This window comes from Accipiter gentilis, chromosome 8 (assembly GCF_929443795.1).
Source record: "Accipiter gentilis chromosome 8, bAccGen1.1, whole genome shotgun sequence".
Taxonomy (NCBI): Eukaryota; Metazoa; Chordata; class Aves; order Accipitriformes; family Accipitridae; genus Astur; species Astur gentilis.
Genome location: NC_064887.1, coordinates 37,897,821 through 37,923,429, shown reverse-complemented (window position 1 = coordinate 37,923,429; position 25,609 = coordinate 37,897,821). Strand labels below are relative to the sequence as shown.

The following is a 25,609-nucleotide window of genomic DNA, read 5'->3' as shown; positions in this document are numbered from 1 at the left end:
ACTGATTCTCTAATACAGATGAGGGCCTGTGTGATCCAAGTGTTTTAGTCTTACCTTGTCTTGTGATCAAATGGTGAGCCAGGGTATCATCACTGAGCTTACTAGTACCAAGCATTGAGTGGAAACAGTAGCATACCCTTTCCAAAAGCCATTGCACAACATAACAGCTCCATCAAGGCAGTGAGGTCTGAGGCTTCTGCAAGGGCATAACTCAGCTGGGGCAAAGTTCACTTGTCTCTTGGCTTGGCTTTGGAATGACAGCTCATAGACAGAGGTCAGCCAAACTACATGAATCTCTGGCAGTGCTTCAGGCACCTCCCCAACTAGAAAGGCCACATTTTAATGCGAAGGATGTTTGGCCAGGTCTTAAGATGGGACAGGCCTCATTTATTTATAGAAAATGTCTAGAATTGTACCTGTCTATGCAAAGCAGTTATCAAATGCCCTGGCGTCACAACTGCAGTGGGTCACACAACACTGGCATTTGCTTAATACCTGCAGGCCATCTTCACCACTTTGCAGCATCAAAAAAAAATGTACAATAGCTGAGGGGTTAGTGCATCCTCTGACAATTACTCCTCTCATTCATCGCCTTCCCTGAGTGGTGAAATGCAGCTTCAGTGCTTGAGGTTCTGTGCAATCCAGCCTTGGACAGCTGTGACTTTGGTGTAGACACCAGGGAAGTATGGCCTGGCACAGCCATAGCCCCAGCTTGTGATTCCTGCTAGAAACCACTTTCCTGAGGGTTCTTTACATGCCAGGGGCCCACCTGCATCACCCTGCAGAGAGAGGAAAAGGGTCCTGTATCAAGCCAAAGAGGCAGCCCAGCCCCATCAGCCATGAGACATATATAGGAGCATTTGCTGTCTTGTTCCCCACCTTCCCAGGAGCCTGCTTGCAAGCTGGAGGACTGCTCAGTGATGTACTTGCATGCACAATCTGAGGTTGGGGTTCTAGAACATGGCAGAGTATGTTTGGAGGCACAATAGGGTCATGAAACGTGCTCCATGGTATCCCTGTGGTCTCTTGCTTGGCATTACCTCTCTGCATGTTTCCCTGACCTGTCACAGGTTGGTGGGGGAAGCAGAATGAAGTGTATGCAGGATGGACTTGGGTAATGGCAACAGCCAGTGGAGATGGATGGACAGACAGCTGAGCTAGGGGAGGCAGGGCAAGGTCGTCCAGAGAGAATATAGCCCGGGGACTTTGCACAAGTTTGCTCCGTCCCAGCCACAGCATTTGCTGCTCTCGCACTCACTGAACAACTGTCGACAGTGCCATGTGGGAAACCGGCACACACCATCCTGCTGCTGATCTGGACAGGGTAGAACTTTTTGCAGGCCTGGTCTCCGATGATGTTCACTGCTGCTTTTTGCAGATGCTTTGACATGACACCTGAGAAGGCAAGTATCACTGTTAGCTTGGTGCAGAGCACGTGAGAAGCAGCAGCATGTGTAGGAGTAGGGTCTCTGCAGCCTTACTTGCTTGCCGATGGGAGCGACCTGCACTGGGACAGTGAATCAGGCCTGGTTCCTCCCCAGCAGAGCAAGCACAGGAAGGTCCCTTTGGCATGTAGTTTGTCAGGCAGCTCAGCTGACCAGACAGAAATGGTATCAGGGTGGTCCTTGTACTGCAGGAGCACAGCTGGAGCAGCTGCTACAGGGATGGGGAGCACAGTGGCTGGCATGCAGAAAGCTTGGGAAGGCTGCAAGAGGGCAGAGGTGTAACCAAGTGGAGGAGGAGTACAGTGCATGACTGCTGGGGAGGAAACTGTGGTGACACCAGGCCTTGCCCAGGTTGGTATCCCCTGCAGGGTCCAGCCTGGCATGGGGAGTGCTTGGGGCAGTGGAGTGGAAATTGTATATGTTTGGGCTCACAGGGTGGGTGGCACTTAGCTTGGCCATCATGGATGTGAGGGAGCCCTCTCAGCCAGTACCTCCTTCCTTCGTGGAGCCCCAGCCTGTGATGAAGCATCTGGCTCCTTCGTGGAAGATGTGTGAATTGTCTGGGAGACATATAGGTTTGATCGTGTTGCTGAACTTGATGGGCATGTTCAGCTCTAGCAGTGCCACATCGTAGTCCAGGCTATAGACGTTGTAAAAAGGGTGCTTGTAGATACGGAATATTTTCTCCATTTTGCCATCGATGCCACTCAGGAATAGTGTTCCTAGAAAGGCCACCCACATTTTGGGGTCACTGTAACTGCAGAAAGAGAGCAAACCTGGCTGTTAGGAGCATGGCCCCACAAGGAGGGCCATTCCTCCAGTAGTGGGGCTGGGATGCACTATGGCCACACCTTGTGAGGCCAGGACCCCTGTCTCCATCACATTGTGGACATGCCCAGGCTTTGCTCCACTCCTTCCTCTTCATGCTTACCTGTAGGGGCACATCTGTAGCAGGGAGTGCGTGCTTCCAGTGAGGCACAGCATCCCAGCCATGGTGCTGGACTGCGAGGAAGCGGAAGGGCTGGTGGGCTGACGGGAGTGAGGCCAAAGAGCCAGCTGGCTTCACTAGCCCATCTCAGACTTACATATCGAAGCAGTGAGCTGCAGAGAGCAGCCATCGGTCAGCAATGAGGACAGCCCCACACTTGTGCTCCTTCTGCCGAAGCCAGAGACTGACTTGCCAGGGCCATTCTCCTCGAGCCGCAGTGCTGCCACCCACGATCTTGCTGAAGGCCAGAGCAGTTGTTAAGCCACAGTCTGGGACAGAAGAAGAGGCACCATGGTTTTAAGTAACCATAAGTGAAAGGAATATCTGCCCTCCTTCCATAGCCCGTGCCATGGGGCAGCTTTCTGGGGAGACATGCACAGGGCAGTAGGATGTGATGAATTTCATTCACCAATCTGAGGTGAGGCTGGGCAGACATGGTATGGTTTGGGAACTTTTACTTGTTACCACAGATCACACCTTCCAGGGATGTGATATGTGAGGAGGGGATGTTTGGATAGACTGGCTGAGCTGTCACACAGCAAGGAACGTGCAGTCCAAGGAGCAGTCCCAGGGATGACAGGACATCTTCTGGGCTGCCCTGTTGTGCAGAGCTGTCGTGCCATCTTGTACTAGCAGACTGACTGGCCAGAAGGCCTGTGTGCTGGGAAATGCGTTCTAATGTTTATAGCAGAGGAGAAGAGGCCACATTTTCTGGCAGAAAATTTGGACCCTGCTCATCCAGCTTCATCTTGTTATAGACTCCGGCAGACCAAGTAGGACCTGGACCACAAGGGGCCGGCCCAGACCCCCAGTGTACAACGTGGGGCCCAAGACAGCCCATGTGAAGTTGGTGGGTTGCATTGGAGAGTCTGGGTGATGTAGAATAAGGCTGGGCGGCAGTCACAGGCTGCAAAGCAGTACTCACCGCAGTTGTGCTCATCAAAGCCGTTGCTGCAGTCAACAATGCCATCACATTCAGGATTTTCTTTTCCAATACAGACCTTGCTGGAACACTTGAAGGTGAAGCTAGTACAAGGCACCACTGGAAGGCAATAACCCATGGCCTGCTCAGTACCCTCTGTTCTGGGGCTGGAGGTCTCCCACCAACATGTCAATAAATCTATCATCAATTTTACCTGGGGTTTGGGTGGACTTGGCAGGCTCAGTGGTTTCCAGAGCTGTGGAGGTTTCTTTCATGGTTGTGATTGTCTTCATCCCCAGCGTGGTTCTGTTGAATGGACTCGCAGGTGTTGTGCTGGGCTGGCGAGTAAGAATGGCTGCAGTAGAAGTTCTCGTGATGGCTGAACTGGAAGGGGTGCCTGTGCCAGGACTGGGCAACTGTGAGATGGTATCCAGGATCCAGTCTTTGAGTTTGGTAATTCTGGAGTACACACCAGGTTTCGTAGCCTGGGCGCAACCAATTCCCCAGCTCACGATGCCAGCCAGATAAAACACTCCTGGGGTCATCTCACAGGCCAAGGGTCCACCTGAATCTCCCTGAGGAGGAAGCAAGGCAATGGCTGCTCAGCTCAGTCTCCCCAAGACAGGTCTACATGGAGCTGCCCCTCAGCTACATTGGGACTTAGCTAGCCCCAAACTCTTTCTCCAGCCCTGTAGGGCTGTCTGCTGCTATGCAGTGTGTGTGCAAGATGTGACTGTGCAGAGGCTGAAACTGGGGTCAATGGCTCAACCTGGCTGCACAGATACAAGTGGCATTTGTCATGAAAGTTAATAGCTCCTGACAATACCTTTCCACAAATGAAGGACAGCCACTACCACCTACCACTGTCTTGCTGCCACAGGAGGAGGCCTGCTTCATCCAGGACTCCAGTCTGGCCAGACAGAGCAGTGGGATATTGGTTTAAGTAATGCTCAACTTGATGGAGCTGTATTTACTTTTCTAAAGCTCCAAGGCAGTGGAGTGGGTTTTTTGAGCTAAGGGTACATGTGGATAACAGCCTGGCCACAGCAGCTCAGTAAATATATCCCAAGGATGTGCCGAGGCTGTGAGTTAGCCCAGGTTTCTGGAGCAATACACAGAGGAGCAGAGAAATCCCAGACTCTTACCTGGCATGAGTCTATCTTCCCCTCTAGGAAGCCAGCACAGATCATTCGGTCAGTGAGGGAGAAGTTGTAGAGGAAGTTGCAGGTCTTCTGGTCTATGATGCCCACAGAGGCTTTCTGTAGGATCTCAGGCTTGGTGACTACATGAAAACCATGGCATTAGTGAGTCCAGCAAAGGGGACTGGCTTTTAGACTGACCCAACACATATTTCAGGAAAACAGGCTCTAATCCCACACAGGAGTTGAATCCCATATGAGCTACTCTCAGCAGCCCTGAAGCTCCTGGCTCACCCCAGGGCATAGTTTCATACCTGTGGAAAGGATACTGCACACAGGCAGCAAGTTTCTGTTGTCCTGACAGCTTGCGGGCTCCTGGTCAACTGTTACAGGGACAGTAGGGCTTTGGTAGCACAACGTGCCACCCTCGGGCCTTCTGCCTACAATGGGATCTTTGCTTTTTCTAGTTGCTTGGAACATCTTTGCAACTGAGCGTGGTTGCTGAGGCTGACATACTGTCCTGCCAGAGCTACAGCAGATCTGAGGCAATGCCCTACTCTTGCTTAACATGGGACAACTCCTGAGGGGACCCCAGCTGGTTTCTACTGGTTTCTGCCAAGCTGTTCTCTCCATTTTCTTGTTTGCTGCTGGCTCCTAAATAACTGCGATTTAAGGTAGTGCCCTATGTGCCCTTATTCTTGCATTTCTGTCAGTTCCTGACTGTCCCTGTTACTGTCCCCTGTCCTGTATGCTCCCAGGACTGTCTGGGTGGCAGTGGCCCAGGCTTTACTGCTGAGTCTTGTCACTGCTCCAGTGCAAATCAACTGGTAATGCATTACTACTTACCGTTCCCTTCTTGGAGGTTACCCCACCCAGAAATTATGCATTTCTTGCCAACAGGAAACTTCTGCACAGCAAGTGGGAGACAGACAGGCTGGATGTATTTGCTGAAGACAAGAGGTCTTGCCAGCTCAAGTATAGCCACATCAAAGTCCAGAATAAAAGGGTCGAAGAGGGGATGCTGGATCACTCTTGTTACATTGACTTTCACTGCATTCCCATCTGTTCCATTTAGTGATGTTGTTCCCACATGGGCTTCGATCTCTTCTGGATTTGTTCTGCAAATACATAATCCTAAACATGCGTGCTCACACACATATGCCTAGCATGAATTCTGATATTTAGATTGCGGACAACTTTAAATGATCAGTGTTTGAAACCTTACTTTACCAAAGGAGACCCCAGCACACAGAAGAGTAGCTCTGCTAAGTCAGACCCAAAGAACTGTCTCCAGCAGTGGCACCTGTTTGATGTCTCCTGAAGAGCAGGTACACATGTAGTAATCCTCTCCTCACCTCCAGAAATTTGTTATTTCAGGATTGTTCTGGCACACGGATGGTGTCTCTATATTCAGTAGGTCTTGATGGATATGGGGTTTTGTTTGGATTTTTCTAGAGCTGTGGTTTTTTATTTTATTTTTTTTTTAAACCCCATATGAATTTTAAACATTTTGTTTAATGACATGTATAAACTGCTTCCTTTTGATGGTTTTCCACCTGCTCTTGGTGGTTATTTGATAACTCAGAGAAACAGTAAGAAGGCATTCCCTAAACACTTCCTCTGTACCCTTCGTAATTGTGTAGTCCCTATCACACACTCCCTTCCCACCCAGTTGTCTCTTTACCCAAGTCTAGTCTGATGGATTTTGTCATGCTTGATATGGATGCTGTTCCACACCCAGTTCATCCTTGTGTCTTGTGTTAGCCTTTTTACAATGTTATTCTAGCACTGCATGCAATGTATGAGAAGTCGGAATGCTGTGGATTACCAGCAACATACTGGTAATCTCAGTTGTTTTTCTAATAATTACTAGCATTCACTTGCTCTTTAATTGGCACTGAACACAGAACTGGTGTTCTCATGGCAATATCCACAGCATTTCTGACCTCTTTTTCTGAATGGTAAAAGCTGATGGAGACCCATCATCATCTGCAGGCAGATAGCACTGCTTTTTTGCTATGTGCATCACTTACCATATAATCATTTAGGTTGGAAAAGACCTTTAAAAGATCGAGTCCAACCGCCAACCATGCCTACTAAACCATGTCCTGAAGTGCCTTGTCTACATGTTTTTGGAGACCCCCAGGGATGGTGACTCAACCACTTCCCTGGGCAGCCTGTTCCAATCCCTGACAACCCTTTCAGTAAAGAAATTTTTCCTAATATCCAATTTAAACCTCCTCTGCTACAACTTGAGGCCATTTCCTCTCATCTCATCTCCAGCCACCTGACAGACGACACCAACACCCACCTCACTACAACCTCCTTTCAGGTAGTTGTAGAGAGCGATCAGGTGTTCCCTCAGCCTCCTTTTCTCCAGGCTAAACAGCCCCAGCTCCCTCAGCCGCTCCTCATAAGACTCGTGCTCCAGGCCCCTCACCAGCTTCGTTGCCCTCCTCTGGACACGCTCCAGCACCTCGATGTCTGTCTTGTAGTGAGGGGCCCAAAACTGAACACAGGACTCGAGGTGCGGCCTCACCAGTGCCCAGTACAGGGGAACAACCACCTCCCTGCTCCTGCTGGCCACACTATTTCTGATACAGGCCAGGATGCCGTTGGCCCCCTTGGCCACCTGGGCACACTGCTGGCTCATATTCAGCCGGCTGTCGACCAGCACACCCAGGTCTTTCTCTGCCGGGCAGCTTTCCAGCCGCTCTTCCCCAAGCCTGTAGGGCTGCATGGGGGTGTTGTGACCCAAGTGTAGGACCCGGCACTTGGCCTTGTACAACCTCATACAACTGGTCTGGGCCCATCGATCCAGCCTGTCCAGATCCCTCTGTAGAGTCTTCTACCCTTGAGCAGATCGACCCTCCCTCCCAACTTGGTGTCATCTGCAAACTTGCTGAGGGTGGATCCCCTTGTCCAGATCATTAATAAAGATATTAAACAGAATTGGCCTCAATTCTGAGCCCTCGGGAATGCCACTTGTGACCCGCTGCCAACTGGATTTAACTCCATTCACCACAACTCTCTGGGCTCGTCCATCCAGCCAGTGTTTTACCCACACTTTTTTTTTTTTACCTCACGCTTGTCTACCTTGCATTTCACTTGCTGCTTTATTGCCCAGCTAAACGCATAAGGTTGTCTTGAAACTCTTCATAGTTAGTCCCCGACCCTTTCTGCCTTCAGGAATTTTTATTCTTGACAAACATTATCCTCTTGCTACTCATTTCTTTATCTGGGTTATTTATAAATCTGGGCTTGGGCTCTTGCTGTTTAACAGAACTATGCAGGATTGAACTGACCATCCTCCCTTTAACAGCTGACCGTGTGTCTCTATTTCCTATATTATAGCCAATTTTTAAGGTTAAATTTCTTGAAGAAACTCTCTTGTGGCACCTGTCCTTTTCCACCCCTGTTGCATGTGTTGTCCTTGCTCCCTGCCCAGGCTACTTTAACCTTTCCCTGCCTCATCCCAGCCTCCCCACAACACCTGTTTACTATGAATCTCTAGCTATAACAAAAATTAATGTCCAGTGTCTGTCCTTGGTTTTCCCCAGTGACTCCAGTGCCACAGCTATGGGTTTGGCTACACGGCTGTGTAAAGCTGCACAGCTTTATGCTGGTGGGCAGGTGAGCTGGAACAGCAGTGCTAGCAGGGATAGACTTACTCATTGAAGCAGTGAGCTGCTGACAGCAGCCAGCGGTCCCCAATGACGGTGGCTCCACAGAAATGGATTGAGTCTTCTTTCAGGCTGACTTGCCAGGGGATCTCTCCTCTGGAAGCATCTGTTCCTCCCACGATCTTGCTGGGTTTAGAGAACCCAGGTCGTCCTCCGCACTCTGGACAAAAGCCAAAGCATGACTTGTGAGTACTCCTAGCAGAAGACAAGCAAGGAGAGAATTTTGCTCTCTCTAACCAGTAAGGGTGAGCAGGGACAGGTCAGGGCTGAAGTGTGAGGCATCTGCCCAAGCCCTGCCTGCTGATCGTGGCGGTCCCTGATGGTGGCCCTGCACAGCTATACATAGGCTTTCACCCTAACTGCTGCTCTGCATCTTGCCCTCGGCAAGTCCTTAATCCTGTGCCTTTCTCAAAGGCAGAGTAACCAGCAGCTCTGTGCCTCTTAGCCTTGCCATTCCAGATAAAAAGTTAATCCTAAATTTAGAAAAATACCTTACATCTGTATCTCCCTGCAGAGCTGCTGGGAGGGCTCCTTGGAGCTGACAAGTCATCCTATAGACACCTGCCCTCCTTCCCTTCAGGGAGAAGACGCATGCTGCTGTGAAGTTGCAGCCATCAATTTTGAACTACTGGAAGATCCTTAGGTGGCAAACAAAAGTGAGCAGTGGACACGTTAAACAGTGTCAGACGCTGCTGTGTCTCAGTACGCTGTCCTGGGCCTGCTGGTGCAGACCAGTTACACAGACAGCAGACAAAATTACACATTCAGTTGCATAAGCAAAGGAGGAACTCATGGAACTCATCTGCACAGGTACTGAGTGACTTTGCCAGGCTGCTCTGGGTGAGCCAGGGTAGCCAGATAGTGTAACTTGTGCCTTGGCCCTTAGCACTTAGGCAAGGGTTGTGTGGGTCACCCTAATGAGGGTCATTTCAGCTCAATAGAAGAACAAACCCAAGATTTGGACCTGTACCAGCCATTCTTCTTGCCAAGGTGCACCCACCCTGCAGGTGCTCATACCTTGTGGTCTTGATGCAGTCACTGGGTTGCTGGCAGCTGGGGCTGGTGAAGTGGTGTGGATTGCTCCGGTAGTGGTGGTGTTTATCTTTTCAGAGCTGACCATGTTGTTGTTAGTACTGGTGTGTTTTATAGGGACAGTACGGGCTATGGAGGTGGGGAAGGCAGAAATAGCATCCAAGATCCAGTTTCTGAGTTTGGTAACACGTGTGTAAACCCCGGGCCGCCTGGCTTCAGCACATCCAATTCCCCAACTCACAATTCCTGCCAGGAAAAACTTGCCGGATGGTTCTTGGCAAACCAGGGGCCCACCAGAGTCTCCCTGCAAGAGAAGCCAGATGGTGAGCTTTCACTGGGGACGCTCCAAGCTTGCCCTGGCCACCCTCAGCATACCTCTGCCAGACTGGGTCTCTCTGTCCCTGTGTATCCCAGCTCACCTCTGCTTATTTGCTCCAGCCTTGCGGTGAGTGAAGCATCTCCTTTGCTGGCCTTTGGGTGCTCCTCTGTGTCCTCTATTAAGCAGTAGCATTGTGCCCTTGATATGCCAGATGAGCACAAGGCCATCCTCCATAAAATCTAAGGTAAGCATTTCTACTGGTTTAATCATCTGTTAAACTGCTGCTCTTAAAGGTTAAGCCCAGCAGCCCCTAAACAGCCAGATGATGGGTGTTCATTGCATGATATGCAACCCAGGGAGACCATGCTAATCTTTGCATGTTTTCTTGATTTGGCCTATGGTTTCCTGGTCAATTCTTTGATGTTGGGGGGCCATGAGTGTTGCTGATGTAGGACATGTGGTGTCTGTGATGCTGGCAGTGCCTTCTGGGGGTTGGATTGCTATGGGTGAGTAATGAATAACCAGATGGGTCACATTCATCATCCAACCTTGAATCTTCCATTCTTGGCCCCTTCTCTGGTGTTTGTGCTGCACTTGGTGCAGAAATGTGAAGCACTACCACCAAAGAAGTGCAGTTTTGCTCAGCTGGTGGCTGTGGCTATGAAGAGCTCTGCCAAATCACAGGGACAGCCATGGAAATCACAGTCCTCCTCTCACAACACATTGTGAACGGCAGGATTTTCTCCAGCTGACCGCTTGCAATTCTAGGCTGGATAAAAGCTAACTAGGGATAACACCAAGTTGTTCACCAACAACTGTTGTGTATGTTTTAGTTTCCACTGCTGCCCTTTGCCATCTGGATTTTGATCGGAGGACCTGCCAGGTACATTGGTAGTGCCAGCCCTGATTACAGCTCAGGAAGTAGAGAAAAGTAGTTAAATAGCCAAAAGAGCCCCTTTAAACCGCAGTGCCCTGCTCTAAGCACTAGGGAACATATCCTCATTTTTGTCTTCTGCAGTCCCTGCAGATCCATGCTTGGTTCCAAGGCATGGCCTCAAACCTTGCAGGGGGAACCATGACCATGGTGTCAGATCCTGCCTCTTGAAGTGCTGCTTGGTGCATACTGGGAGGGAAAAGACTCATGCAGGGAGGTGTCCCAGTTTCCCTGGGCAAAGCTTACCTGGCAGGAGTCGATTTTCCCCTCCAGGTAGCCAGCACACATCATCCTGTCTGTGAGGACATGGCTGTAGAGGCTGGAGCACAGCGTCTGGTCCAGCAGCTCCACCGTTGCTTTCTGCAGGAACTCAGGTTTCACCACTAAACGAGAAAGACGCAACCGTGAGCTCACCACGGGGAGCCTCGCACGGCACCAGCTGCCCATGCTACAGCTCAGCCCAGCTGGCCAGAACACGGCCCGAGTTCCCTTCCCTGATGCCTCCTGCACCGCTCACACCCCACCATGCCTCCTGCTGTGCTTTGCTTACAGAAATCCTCCTTGAGGTAGCCCCAGCCAGAGATAAGGCACTTCTTGCTGGTGGGGAAGTGATGCCCAGCATCTGGCAGGCACACGGGCTGGATGTACGTAGTGAAGGTCACAGGTCTCTTCAGCTCCAGCACGGCCACATCATAGTCAGCTGTGTCGGGATTGTAGGAGGGGTGTGGGATGATGCGCGCGATGTCCATTTTCACCGTGCTGCTGTCTGAGCCTCTGAGGGAGGTGGTCCCCGTGTAAGCTGCCCACATGGCTGGGTCCTGAAACCTGGAAGAGAGACAGCAGGGACTGTGTGACCCTGCAGCCACAGCATCGCCCTGCAAACCAGCGCCGCCAGTTGCGGGTGATGCTCCCTCCTGACCATCCTGCCATCCCTGTGGGCAAGAGCTCCCCGTGGCTTAAACCGATAAGGGAAGGAAACCAGGCATGATGGGGCAGTGTGGTACAGCGGGAGCTTGAGCCAGAAGATACGGCAGCTTTTGGAAACAGGGCGGGGGGCCAAGCTAGCGTGGCTAGAGCTTACTCAGTAAAGCAGTGAGCGGCAGACACCAGCCACTTCTCTGTGAGGATTGCAGCACCGCAGAAGTGCTCGTTGTTCTCTCGCAGGCTGACTTGCCATGGGAACTCCCCTCTGGATGCCTCTGAGCCTCCAACTATCCTGCTGGCAGTCTGCATGGCAGGGCGGCTCCCGCAGTCTGAAAGGGTGGAGAGAGCCAGTGCATCAGGATCCTGCTGGCTATGCCCCACCAAAGTGCTCTTGGGGGCAAGTGGGAAAAGCTGCTTCAGCTTCGTGCATTCTCCCAGCACATGCTCAAGCAGCAGGACTTTGCCAGGGATGTCACAGGGCAGGCTTGGAAAAGAGCACTGCAAAGCGCTGGCCCATCACAGCATCCTCCCTGAAACTTCTAAAGCAAGAAATACTGGAGATATCTTGGCTAGTTCCACAAGCTCAGCCACTGCCTCGTGGTCTGCTCCCAGCAGCTCGTGGGCATGTGGTGCCCATGACTCTTTGAAATTGGTGGTGGGACCAAGGTGTTTCTAGGGTACAATTCTCCTCATCCTGATGCAGACATCTAATATTGGCCTATGTCTTTGGCTCTCTTCAGTGCCCAGAAGCCCAGTGGACTGCAGCAGTGGGATGTGGCCTGTCCCCCACATCCAGGAGACCTGCTGCAAGAGACTCACCACAGCCCCTTTCATCAGGGGCATCGGCACGGTTTTTTTGACCATCACATTCAGGGTTTTCTTTCCACAGTGGGTATTGCAGCAAGTGAACGTGTCTCCAGGGCAGCTCCCTGGGGACAGCAAGGCTTGAGTCACTTGTGTTTTCTGCAGCCCTCCCAGCAACGAACCCCCGGCTTCCCTAGGGACAGCCACCACAATGTCCTTGTCCCTCTGCTCCCTGGCAGTGCCGGAGTCCCCACGGGATGGAGCCGGGAGCAGAGCTGCAGCCCTTGTTGCAGCAAAGTGGTGCAGGGCCCTGGACCACCAGGTTATGAACAAGATGGGGTACAAACACCTCTTGTATCTGCAGCCGGGCCACTGGTGAGGAGAAGGCTACGGGTCAGGCTGCCGAGTGCAGCTGAGGGAGCTGGGGCCGATGGCTTTTTCCTGCTGCCTGGCTCTTACCTGATTTCAGTCCAGGTCTGTAGGGAGAAACCTCACTGGGACCTGTGATGAAGTGGAAAGAATGGGGATCAGTGAGGGCGTCCCAGTCGGGTGCACAGGAGCTGCATGTTCCCATGGACCGTGCTGCTCCCGGGCCAGGGCTGGCAGAGGCTTTGCTTCATTTTTTCCTCTTGCCTGGCCATCACTTTTCCTGCCCCACGGCCAGCAGTGAGCTCCTGGCCTTGAGCTCACCGGGACCCTTTTTCACTTTGCTCCACCGTGGGCACAGTACACAGTGGAGGAACAGCCCTCTACAGCCCTGCAGGCTTTTGGGGTGATCCCAGGTGCAGGGAGAAATTCCCAAGAGCTGTGGCACTGAGCTGCCTCCCAGGAGCAGGCTCCAAGGCTGAAGCTATGCAGGGCTGTTGCCTAAAGCCCAGGGGTGTCTGTGCACCCTCCATTTGGGCTGCACAAGGCTCCCAAAGGTCTAGGGACCCTGCCCATCATTGCAGGGAGTGCAGAGGGAGCTGCAGAAGAACCCACACCTTTGTGTTTTCCAGGCATATGTTTTTCTTAATCCCCTGGACCTGGAGTCCTATGGTCACATGCAACTCCACAGTCACTGATGGAAAGGAGAATTTCTAGTCAGGTGGTTTCAGAGAATAATTAAAATATGAGAAATATCTACCTAAGCAGGAATTATTGCTACAACTCTGAGGACTGCCTAAGGGCTGCTGTGCACTTGTAGGTACAGTCAACCCAGCAGTTAACCTCCTGAAGCTTGATCTCTTGTCCCTCAGGCTGGTTCCAGGTGCTGCAAGAAAAGCCAAAGAAGCTGCAATTTATGCTTTAGGCTCTGTTGGTGCAGGGCAGAGAGCAGCAGGACAGCATTAGCATTGGAGGGGGACCTGGGGACTCCCCCACAAATGTCTGTTGAGCAACCGCCAAGATCTAGGCATGTTTCTGCTGCTGTCTTGTGAAGCTGGCAGCACCTGGGAGCCAGGCAGGGCATCTTTTGTTGGTTTGCTTCGGTGCGTGGCAGCACCTCCATTTCTGACATTGCTGCTGGGCACGAAGCCTTGACTGGACATCCAGAGCTAAAGCTTTGTGGCAGTTTGGCTATCTGAGACACAGTCTGTGGTTTTGCTAGTGTGACCTTCGGTGCTAGCAGCACCAGCACGAGGCACCTTGCTCTGGCTGCCCAGCAGTTGCAGGAGGAGCGTACCTGTAAGAGAAGCTGAGGATATCGTCCCGTAGGCAGCCAGGGAGAGACCCTGCTTGTGCAGGGCAGCTGCCAGCCCGTGCCTGAGCGCTTCCTTCTCCATGGTAGAGCTCAGGGGCTGGGAAACCTGGGGGGCAAAGCGGAGGCGAAAGTGGACGATCACGCTTGAATTTCCACTCCTGCTGGAAGACAGAGAAGTAATGGGTACATTGGCTCCGTGGTCAGTACAAGGGACAGGCTCTTGTGGTAACTGCCTACAGGGAACTCTAGGGAAACAAAACTAATTCTTAATAATTTAAGGTGCAAGTTTCTCTGGAGATGTGCTCTGGTTGAAATGGTCATTTGCTTTTTTTTCTTTGGCCCAGAGTTCAGCTTTGGTTGAACAAAGCTGTTTTCCTCTGCCTTTCTGACTGCATTTCCAAATGGAAAAATCCAGAACATTGGTGTGAACCCAGAAGAAAATCCAGCCTTGACCAAAAAGCAGTTTCTCTTTGTACTAGTTTTGAACAAGAACACAGGTGTGAGCTCATCTTCTTGGTGGAGTTTGTCAGAATGCCCCGAAACACGAGCTGCACAGTCTGCAGAGAGAGCTGCCTACACTCACCTGTAGCCCAGAATGGTGCAACCAGTGCAGCTCCAGTCCAGCTGGGAGTCCCGGAAACTGGACAGAAACTGCAAAGCAAAGAACAATGATCACACACTTACTGGGCAGAAGATCCCAGGCAGCTGGGACTAGATGATGCATGGGATTTTGCAGGGAACTGGAGCTAGCTGGAGCATCATCTCTTGTCTCTGGGCAGCAGGAGCACCTGTGTCCAGCTCATGTGCAACCCTTTTCCCACCCTGGCTCAGGGCACAAGGCAGCACATCCTTTCTTTATGCCTTCCTACCACCTCTCTTGTGAAAGGAACAGACCTGAGCACACATTTCCCACACTGCAAATGTCTCTTAGGGCCCTGACGGGGCCTCTCAAAGTGCAGCTCAGCCCTGCGGTATACCCTGCTGATGTCTAAGAAATTCCCGTTTTCCTCCTGCCCTTGGCATCCAGATTCTCCTGAATGAGGACAGTTGAGCTGGGCCCTGGGGAGCCGCCACAGTCTTTCCCAAGTCTTCTCCTGCCAAGCCCAGATCAACTCACCAGCCTCTCAAGAGCAGGCGTCAGCACCCTGTAGTAATCCGAGTTCTCCACCTGTAAGCTGCTATTGAATGCAATTCCTTGCAGCTCCACTGTGTGCTCAAAGCTGGTCTCTCCCGCAGGATGACAGGCTGCCAGAGAGGGAAGGTGTCTGTCAGGGGCACAAAGGACACAGGGAGGTTTGGGGCCATGGCTGGACCCAGCTTTCCTCGCTGCTCGCTTTGGAACATGGGTCTCATCATGTCCCTTAGACCCCCCTGGTCTGAGTATCTTGACTGTCCCTGACCACCCCTGGCTGCCTTGGGGGTGCCCCATGGCCATGCTGGGCTACCCTGCACACATGCAATAGGAAAATCTAATTTGAACTTGAAAAAGGTGGATTTTTGTCAAGCCTGAGACAAAAAAGTTCATGGTCAGATGGGTACAGCCTGGCAGTGCAATCCCAGATTGGCCCCATCCTTGCAGGAACAGGCTGCTGGGTACCAAAGCCAGCTTAGAAAGTGGTACTGTACAGTAGAGCTGTGCTGGTGGGATGTCAGCCTGGGGTCCACACCAGGGGGGTGGCCTGAGGTGGCATCTAGCCACGGGACACCAGAGGCAGCAGGAGGGAGGTGGGAGAGGCGAGGAGACAGTGCTCATGCTCTTGAGTGGGACAGTAAAACAGGCAATGGTCAGTGGCTGCTAGAGGTTGTGACAGGAGGTGGCTGGGGCGGCAAGGTACAGCGACACAAAATTTGAAAGTCACAGGGAGAGATTAGAGGAGAGGAATAGAGGATACATGTCATGCGACGCTGAAGATAAAGTGCTTTAAAGTCAGACATTCAGAACATGAGTTGTCTAGAGCCCTTGCAGTTTGTGTGTATATATGGGGAGAGCTGACTGCATTTTGTCCTCAGCAGAAGGCTTTTGAGGGTTTTTGCTGTGAGGACCGTGAGCTGTTGTCATGGTGTAATCCCAGGAGGTAACTAAGCACCACGCAGCCGCTCACTCACTCCCCCCCCACCCCCAGCAGTGGGTTGGGGTTAGGGTTAGGGGAGAGAATCAGGAAAAAAAGTAAAACTCATGGGTTGAGATAAGAACAGTTTAACAGAACAGAAAGGAAGACACTAATAATGATAATAATAACAATAACAAAATGACAATAGTAATAAAAGGATTGGAATATATAAAACAAGTGATGCACAAAGCAGTTGGTCACCACTCGCTGACCGATGCCCAGTTAGTTCCCAAGCAGCGATCCCCCCCTGTCCCCACTGCCCCCAGTTTCTATACTAGATGTGACATCACACAGTATGGAATATCCCTCTGGCCAGTTTGGGTCAGCTGTCCTGGCTGTGTCCCCTCCCAAGTTCTTGCTGGCTGGGCATGAGAAGCTGAAAAATCCTTGACTTAGTCTAAACACTACTCAGCAACAACTGAAAACATCAGTGTGTTATCAACATTCTTATAGTACTGAACCCAAACCATAACACTATACCAGCAACTAGAAGGAAAATTCTCTCGGCTGAAACCAGGACAGCTTTGCAAGCCATTTCTTTTCTGGAGCAGATAAACTGAAAGAACGTACCCAGCTTCGCACTTACCCAGCAGGATCCCCAGGTAGAGAGCTGTCACGCCGCCCACCACGGCAGCAGCAATGGTTACCTTCCAGCAGCTGGCCCTCAGTCCTCTACTCTGGGTGCCTAGCACTGCCTTTATCTGGTCCATGATTTCTGAGCAGCTCTACAGATGGCCTCTGTGATTAAAAAGAAGAAGAGGAAAAGGACAAGACTGGGATGAAATGTGACATGCCAGCTATGGTTACCCCAGGAGCTCCAAGCAGCGCCTTATCACAAGAAGTAAAAGGATGGATACACAGTCCATCCCCTCAATATGCCTTAGGCTACAGTCAGGAGATTTTACTAATACGTCTAGGTTGTAGGACCTGAACACGTCAACCACGGTGGCCCTTCCCTGCCTGGTTCCCCTTCCCTTTCTTCCTAGGAGGCCACCACTGAGCATGGCCGTGTCCGTTGTGAGTACAAACCAGCCTGATGCCTCCATCTCCGTGCTCCACACGGGCGCTTTTGGTGACACAAGCTCTGGGTGAGCGCTGAACCAGTGCCCCAGCATCACAGGCCCTGCCTCGGGGTCCAACCAGTACAGCACACAGTACCTGCTCTTCAGCAGGCAGTCCCCCAGGTTTGCTTTAGCAGCAAGGTTTCAAGGTCCTACCACGTATGATGCCAGGGTGAACGGATACACCAACTCATGTGAGTATGGACCGGGCTTGGCATCTTGGCTTGCTCTTTCTGTCTCAGACATCACCCTTTGTAAAGATCCTAAAACTGACCAGCGTCACTAGCAAATGCGTTGGTGCTGCTCAGGAGTCAGAGAGCTGCAGTAGTAGGTGGAACAGTTAAGCTGGAAAGTACAACATTTATCTCAGAGTAATCTTATAGGCCTGCAAATAACAAGACTAGACTGCAGTCATATCCTTAAATATGAAACTCTGCAGTCTGAATAGGCAGCTGTGGAGAGAGACCTGCCTGGGAGTCTGTCTAGTAAATGTACCAAAGCCAGTTGGTACTGGAAACCCTTAAGAATCATTGGCCGCTTCTACTGGCCCATTCTGACCTGACTACTGAAATCCTGACACTAGGCTACTTATATCCCCGTAGTATACGCTATGTGGATTAAAACTAGCTAAGTAATAAACCTCACCCTGTAGTTGTTTATGAGGCAGGTTCCAGGGTGAGGTTTCATATACAGCCCAATGCTATTCCATATTTTTGCAAGAATTGTGAAGGAAATACAAAATTACCATTAGTAAATTCAGTGGATGACAAAACTCACCACAGTGTTTACCAGAGAGCTCCCAGTGCCTAGTGATGCAGAGCAATTAATATGTGCTTTAATTACAGCTATGCTACTATCCTGATGAGTGGTTTCTCCTTTCCTGTGGTCAGCACTGGCACTGGTGCTTCCAGTATTTTGCTTCAAGTGGTACAAACATCCTGCACTGGAACCAAAGCCCCTTCATGTGATCTTTCCTGCCTCCTGAGATCAACTCGGTGGCCTCTGCTAGACTTGTTCCAGTATGTCAATGCTTTTCATGTGCTGAAGATGCTCAGGTGGGCTACGGTACTCTGAATGTGATCTCAAAAACGCCAAAAATAGGGCACTTACCTTGTTTTTCTGTCTGCACTCTTGCTAGTACAAGCCAGCCTGTGGTTGTCCTTCTTTAGCACGTCATCAACAGCTGGATATCAGTAGGAATGAAACAGCCTGGAATATCCTGCTTTATCTACAGTCATTCGATCAGCCATACTTCAGTCATGTTAGTTTTTGCAAGAAGCCTAACAAGACAAGAAGGGGCACTGATTTCCTCTGGCCCTAAAATGTATTACTGGATTAATATTCCTCCCGCACAGGTAGGAAGAAGACACACAACCCTTCCCTTCAGACTGGCACGCAGAAGTCTATGTAAGACAATTTGGTTGGTCAGAGTTGAAATACGTGGAAGTCCAACCTTCTTGGCCAAAGGTCCAAAGTTCCTCAGCTTCAGAGTGAGTTTTCTGAGGACTCAACCTCTAGCTGCTGGGAAACTTCAGATCTACGGGTCACACCAGAAGAGTCTGGGCAAGGCAAATGAATCCCTCAAACTTACTCTGCCTAGATATTGACAGCTTCAAGAACATGAAACCCATTCAGCTTTTCCTTCCTCAGTCCCAAATTCTGTCCTGCTGAGGGATATCTTGTCTGGTCACTTCTGCACTGGCCATCCTACCAGTTCAGAAGATGCTGTGAGTGGTTGGGCTGCAACAACAGCTATTTACTGATGCTATAAATCAGGCTGTGACTTCAGCAAACTGCCTTTTCTAATGCAAATGTATCTAGCAATGAAAGAGAAAGAGGGAAGAAAGGGACCCAGGACACAGGGAGCAGCAGCACTGTTTCAGAAGAGCTTTTCAGTGTTTTCCAAGAGACGTCAGCAGCTCTTTAAACTGAAGCTTCTAGATAAGAAATTTTAAAAGGTCACTTCTTTGTGAGGTGACAGAGAGAAAGAGGAGAGGAAGAGAGAATCTGTCCAAGATGCCTCTTTTTTTTCTAACAGACCTCCCAATATTCTTTTCCAGCTGTAACTGAGCCTGGCAGAGATAGGCGCTTTGGGCCCCTGTGTTTTGCTAACAGTATCTCCATTTGACAATCCAGCTCTGGCTAAGAGGAGACAGGTAGGAAACATTTTTTTTCCAGTGGTCCTAGTGACCTGAATACATACAGATGAGCGATCCCTCCTCAGCTCTTTCAATAAGTTTTGGAGTCACCAGCTCTCTTGCAGTATGCTGAATGTGGAAGCTCGAAAATCTAGTCCAGATATGCTGACCAATGCAACAGTGGTCTTACTACCAATGGACTTCAAAGGTAGGACAACCACATCTGAGAAAAAAATTAACAACAGACAAAATTGGCTATGGCTGGGTGTTATTTTGACAATAGAAGTTAGATTGAACTAATCTTGGCTGCATATAAAAAGTCATACTAGAATAACAGGTACCTGGGACCCTAGAAAGAAGTTAATATTATTGATTGCACTGGCATTTGAACTGGAAAAAATAGAGTATTTAGAGACAGACAGAGAAGTCTTCTACTTCCCAAAACAATCAAAACTTGTCTTCTTTGCTCTCCCTTTTAGCATAAGGAAAGTTTATTTCCTTTTGGTGTGAGTGATGCAAGTTAAAAATGAATTAAAAATACATGTAAATGGAAGGCCCATCTTGCAAGAGCAAAATAGAGATTGGAATTTTTTTTTTAGTGAAAGAAGATAAGGACCATCTATAAATACATAATGGAGATGAGTAGCAAGGAGCTATATATATTGAAAAACATTGTTGCATAAAATCAGATAAGTGAAAAGTAAATGTTGTTGGTGGGGGCAGAAATTAGGAGAGTATTAACAGTCAGAGGAGCATGAGTTTCCGGTAGGAATGTTGAGAAGAAAAAGCACATTTATGTTTTTTTGACAGATCATAGGTTATAAGCGGTTGTAAAACATGATGCCTCTGATAGCAAGTTGAGGGGGGAACTTCGTCATCTAAGAGTATTCCCAGTCCTATCTTAGTGGGGTTTCTTCTCACTGCTCCATTTTAGCAGAGAAGGCAGGTTAGATGTGCTACAGAGAAAGTCAACAAGAACTGTCCTATGAAAATAACCATCTCTGGCTGTCCCTAAGGATCTGCTGAGATTCCTGGGAGATGGCTACCATCTCTGCTCCTCTGCTTCCTGGCAGTTCACGGTTTGTTTTCTCCATGGGAGTCTGGATTTTGCTCCAGGGCAGCCTTGCATCATTCCATCGGATTTCCTTGGAAGAGGTATTTTATTTCTCGACTGGCTCAGATAGGGAAATTTCAAAATGTAAAGTGGAATGGTACGAACATCCATTTATCCGTAATATTTCTTTTAATTAGCCAAACTGTCATTAACACCCGCTCTTCTCGTCAAGGAGGACAAGGAAGTAGCACGTGTGTGTGTGAGCACACGTGTGCATGTGTGAGCACATGTGTGAGCACTCGTGCAGCACGTCAGGGGCACATCACGTGCAGGAGCAATGAGGGGACAAGGCAGGGCCACAGGAGGGAGATCCTGGGTGTCTGTCCATCCGTTGGGCACAGGTCACAGCCTCCCCGTGGCAGGGGTCTGTTTCGGTCTGGTGAGCCCCGTGGCATGCACGCCTGTAAGACTGGTCCAGAGCACACAGCTGTTCAGCACAAATTGTGGTGGTTCCTGTTTTTAGGTAGAAACTGGCTTCTTGCAAAACGTGACAGCACCTGAGATTGAAGAGCGATGGTGACCTCGCAGCACTCTGCTGATGGCTACCCAGCAAAAGGGCTTGTTTTTTCTTTGTTTACCTCCATGTTCCCCAGTCTCTTGTCTTCCACTACTTGCTATTTCTCTGCCTTTGCTTCTGCTGTGTCTTTCCCTCCCTGTTTTCACCTCCTGAGGCCTTCCCTTCTGCCTTCCCAGCCCTCTCCGGCTCTTCATGCTTAGTCTCTCTCCCTTCAGAACAGGAACGCACACACCCCTGTCTCTCACTTGCTTTGCCCCAGGGTCCCTCCTGCTCTTCTGCAGCTTCTCCCGTTCCCAGTCTGCCAGCCCCTAGCAGCAGCTCCCCACCATGAGGGCACGAGCCAAGCCTCTTCTCTGATCTGTTGACCAGAGGAAAGAAACAGGGAAAGAAACACAGGGAAGAAACAGTGGTACCTGTGTCTTCAAAAGTCAACTTCATTTACAGATAACAAATGCGAGAAAACCCTAGCGTCCCCAGATGGCAGAGTTCAGGCTGCTCTGGAGCCTTCGTGCTGCATTTCTGTATTCTAGCATGTTTGGACGGTTTTCTCCAACACTATGATTATAAAGGGCAGCCGATATGCAGCAACCATTTGAATAACCAAGCATTAATAAAACATTTGCTTTATCCCACATTAAGTTGGTACCACTACAAGGTAGTCTGGCCCTCAGTACAGCAATACAGTGTCTGCTGAGCCTTCAGACATAAGGGTTGGAAAACTGCCTCATGGTCTAAGGTCATGCCTGCAAGTCCTCACCCAGACAGAGCCTTTGCAAAATGCTGGCATTGGTATGAAAAATATGCGACTTGCTCAGGGCAGACAAGATAAGCAGCAGATCCACCTGCAACCTCAGGAAGTAACGAGCATTTGGTCAAAGGTGAGTGAAGGACTAGTGTTTTTATCCCCGAGATAAGACTTGTGGCACTTCAGAGGAGGAATGCAGCAGAAGCAGAATCAGCTTTCTCCAGAGGGAGAAAGCCCAAAACGAAAAAAAAGTAGACTCCAACATGCCTCACTTGGTGGGTTCACCATTCAGATCACAGGCACCAGAACCACAAACCACATCCGAGCCACCAGACCATGGGCTTGAACAGAAGAGGGAAAATGGTCACTTGCAGTAAGTGAAAGCAGAAGCATGACCAGACGAGATGAAGAGATACGGGTGCGCAAACACGTCTGCTGGCAGAGCCTGGTGGCGAGAACAGCAAAACTCAAACATCTCAGTTAAAATGGGGTCAAGCCTTGTGATTTTTTTCCTTACAGTTGGGAATTTAATTGTATGCAAGTGGGGCTCAGCAATTTGTGGCAGCAGCTACTGATAGACCGTAGAATATTTTCCTCGGGGAGTGGTTTGTAACCAGAAGTATCTGTTGGGTGGTGGTGCAATGCCAGGACGTGTCAGCCTGGAAAGGCCAAGAACCGTGTGCCAGTTCCCCCTTATGGCTTGAGGGCACCCCAGGACTGCGCCGTGAGTGGGGCTCCAGAGAAGGAAGGGAGTATTGGAATAAAACTTGCTTCCTAGTGAGCCCATATGTCTTCCCTTAAATCTTCTGATGACATGATGATATGCCATGAGAAAAAGCCTTTGCCAAAACAACAGCCAGCTGGTAGAACACATAAAGAAAGGACAGAGCTGCTCAGCATCACACCAGCTGGAGCAGACGGTACCTTCATAAGCAAGACAAACCGCCTGCCCACAACATCAGCAGACACAGTCAAGCCAGGTTTGGCTGACATGGCCTTTTTGTTTCAGGTGGCATGAGCATCCTGCCACCAGACTGGTTCCTTGAACCACTCAACACTGTATTTCTCTAATCCTTTTGCTTTAACTCATGTCCAACTTCTGTAACTGGACATGTGGAGCGGTGCAAGTCCCCCACCTCTCCGTAGGTTAACGTTTAGTGGGGTTGTGCTGCATTTGAGAGGCTATACCCTACTTCCGAACAAAAAGAAACACTGTCACCTAAGAGGCTGCAGACCCTGGGCTGAGGACACATCTTTCCTATTGAGGTAAGTGAGCAAAGAGCCCCCAGCACTGTCAGCCTCCAGGCCACGAGCAGCCTGCAAGTGAACAGATCTGTTCCGGGTGTTACCAGCCCCTGCCATTCAGTTCAGTAACCGATCCCGATCCCGATCCCGAATGCCTGCTCCCTTGCAGCACTCCTCTTGGAGGTTCATCTGCTTCAGCTGTAGTCCTGCTCTCAGCAAGCCCAATGACATTGTGCAGGCCTTGTTTATTTTCCCTCTTGAATTTCAAATGTCTCTCAATTTACAAGTAAGAAGATCCTCTCCCTGCCTGCCAGCTCCGCAGTCTCAGCTGGGACATGACAGACAGGCTGAGCTCCCTGGTGCTTGTATTATCGCCGGTAACAAAGGCTCTAACATCATTTCCACCTTGGAAACACTCGGCTCCAAGCTCTCCCTTTGGTAACAGAGTACGGGGCAGATTTGTACCTGCAATTACTTTTTAAACTTCTAGCCATGGATTACACAGTAAATAAAGGCTGCCTTCCTTCCCCCCAGCTGTGCTGGCTTGACAACTCGGTACAGATAGTAAATACTGAATACACATGGGGAGTATCCAGTAAGCAAGAAAGTGCAATTTTTGTCCAGTTTCTTTTCACAATAGGAGCACTATATAATTTGATACCTTTCAGCTCATGAATGGCCAAGAAAAACTCACATGCTTAACTCTGGCATTTCCTTTAGTGACAATCATCCTCCTCCCTTGGACACTGTCTGGCCCATTGCAAAGGCTGTGGGAGAAATCTTGGTCCTGATGAAGTTGGTGGACATACTGGGACCAGAGGTTCTTGTAGGAACAGGGGCTAAAGTAGGGGTCTTCATTTTGCAGATAATCACATTTTATTCTTTCTTACCAGCTTATATACATTAGAAGCAATGTGTAAGTTACATTTTTTTGTACCTAGCTTCAGCCATTATTACAGTTTGACAGGTAGGCATTAACGTTCATGGGCACAAAACCCCCATGCTACCCTGAAACCAGTCATCTGCAATGCATGCTCCCTCAAAGGAAGGATTCACATAGAGAAACCAGCCAGTGATGAAAGATATCAGTCAAGCAGAGAAATCACAGCATCCGAGTCAATGGGATTTTTGTCATTGACTTCAGAGGCTGCAGAATAAAACTCGACACGGGATAGTGTCGTCTGCGAAACTCAAGTGCTGAGGCTGTGTGACCATGTACAGCTTCGGTCAGCCCCTCCTGCCGGAGGAGACCATCCCCAAGCACAGGCCACAGGATGCTGGCACACACCGACTGCTCAAATCCTGCACTGCCCTGTGCTGCCTTGCTTGGCACCTTCACCCACAGGGACCTCCCTTGAGTGGGATACAGGGCGATACGCCTGAAATCTCTGCAGGGCAGCCTCAGGACTGGAAGACAAGTGGGTGCAAAGCAGCCAGACAGCACTCTCAAGCCCTTTCCTTCATTTGTGGGAACAAAGCACCATCCAGCTGCAGAAACGTTTCCTTTAGCTCAAATGGTGCTGCTATTCCAAGCCCATGGAGGTTGCTACAAGATTTGTCTCATGCCAAGGTCAAAACTGCTCACAGCCATGGCTGTACCACTAGCATATTTCATACAGCGATAATATTGCTTATTTTAGCATTTAGGTCTGCATTATTGCTAAAGCTGCGCTTTTTATTTCCCGTTAAGTACCCTCAACTTTCTTTCTAGAATACTTCATAATTCGCTATAACATTTAAATAATGTAGACGATTCTCTGCGTTTGGTTTCCAGATTGTTAAAGAAACTAAGACATTCATCCTTAACCAGTACTTTCAGAGAAGAGGGTGCAGAGATCGCTTTCCACCAAGGCTCATCCATTAGATCACACATTTGGTGTAACTGAAGATACGCTGGTTAACAGACAAAAGATGAAGTGTCCTACAGAAATATAACCTGCAGGGCACAACTGGCAGAAGTGTCGAACTTCCACAGACATTCAATGGGGAGCCCATTTCTGTGGCCAGTGTTGGTTCCTTTGGTCTGAAGAGCAGAACAAATCCCCTCCAGCATCACCAATTCATTTGTGCAAAGTGCTCCCGACCTCCCTCGAACCATTTTTAGAGTCACATGGAATCGAAAAACAATTAAAAAGCACTCCAGGATCACATAAGGGAAATTATTTAGCCATAAGGGACTAAAAAGGAAGCCCTGAAATTATTTGCATCTATTAGTTGAAATAAAAGCTTAGAGGTTTCCTCTAACAGGCAATAAATTCATAAACAAGCAGTTTCCTTAGAGCCAGCAAAGCAAGAGGAATTTCCCCAAGCACGGAGGGGAAATTCAGCCGGGAGGACCATTTTCAAATTCCCACTTGGCTGGAAATCGAGTGCAGGCAGCAAACCCTGCTGGAAAAGCGAGGAGGAGGAGGAGGAGGAGGAGGAGGGATTGCCCGAGCCCCCGGGCGGACCGCAGGAGGGATGGATCGCTGTACCTGCGCTGCCCACGTTTGCCTCGCTGGAAATTTGGGTCGGGTGCTTTGTGCTGGCGTGGGAGCACGAGGAGGGCAAGAAACACCCGTGGTGGTGATGGTGGGACCACGGGTGGGTGCAGTTATCAGAGCAGCTGCAGGTTTTTCTCTTCCCACCCGAGTCAAGAGAGCCCGACTCCTCGAAGGAAATGAAAAGGACTGTTAAGAAAGAGCAGGCACTCACCTGCTTTGCTTTTCCCGTTGCCACCAAGGTGGTTTTCCCTAGAAATCTTCTCCCCCGGAGCAGTGCCTCCTGCCAGCTCGCTTCCCGCAGGGACTGCCCGGCCACACCGGCCG

General features: G+C 49.9%; 1 protein-coding gene across 4 annotated transcripts; it reads right to left on the bottom strand.

Annotated features, from left to right (window-relative positions):
- On the bottom strand, positions 1 to 25,609 carry TMPRSS9 (transmembrane serine protease 9). Of its 4 annotated transcripts, none has more exons than XM_049807106.1 (19): positions 25,497 to 25,609; positions 16,569 to 16,720; positions 14,989 to 15,116; positions 14,455 to 14,522; positions 13,854 to 14,032; positions 12,650 to 12,691; positions 11,544 to 11,715; positions 11,013 to 11,287; positions 10,709 to 10,845; positions 9,195 to 9,513; positions 8,166 to 8,337; positions 5,341 to 5,612; positions 4,501 to 4,637; positions 3,570 to 3,930; positions 3,359 to 3,475; positions 2,531 to 2,702; positions 1,937 to 2,202; positions 1,259 to 1,395; positions 1 to 779 (listed from the first exon to the last, which is right to left on the bottom strand). In XM_049807106.1, the coding sequence occupies exons 2-19, from the start codon at positions 16,690 to 16,692 to the stop codon at positions 618 to 620; spliced, it is 3,240 nt and encodes a 1,079-aa protein (XP_049663063.1). In that variant the 5' UTR covers positions 16,693 to 16,720; positions 25,497 to 25,609; the 3' UTR covers positions 1 to 617. The 4 variants fall into 4 exon arrangements, with proteins under 4 accessions (XP_049663063.1, XP_049663064.1, XP_049663061.1 ...); XM_049807107.1 differs by lacking the exon at positions 25,497 to 25,609 and adding an exon at positions 17,689 to 17,800; XM_049807104.1 differs by lacking the exon at positions 25,497 to 25,609 and having other exon boundaries at positions 14,989 to 16,655.

Coding starts and splice junctions, on each gene's coding strand:
- TMPRSS9 (XM_049807104.1), bottom strand. CDS start 15,306: ATGGCCATGGGGCACCCCCAAGGCAGCCAGGGGTGGTCAGGGACAGTC. Junction 12,692..13,853: donor ATCCTCAGCTTCTCTTACAG/GTACGCTCCTCC, acceptor ACTTCATCACAG/GTCCCAGTGAGGTTTCTCCC. Junction 4,638..5,340: donor TAACCTCCAAGAAGGGAACG/GTAAGTAGTAAT, acceptor GTTTTCATGTAG/TCACCAAGCCTGAGATCCTA.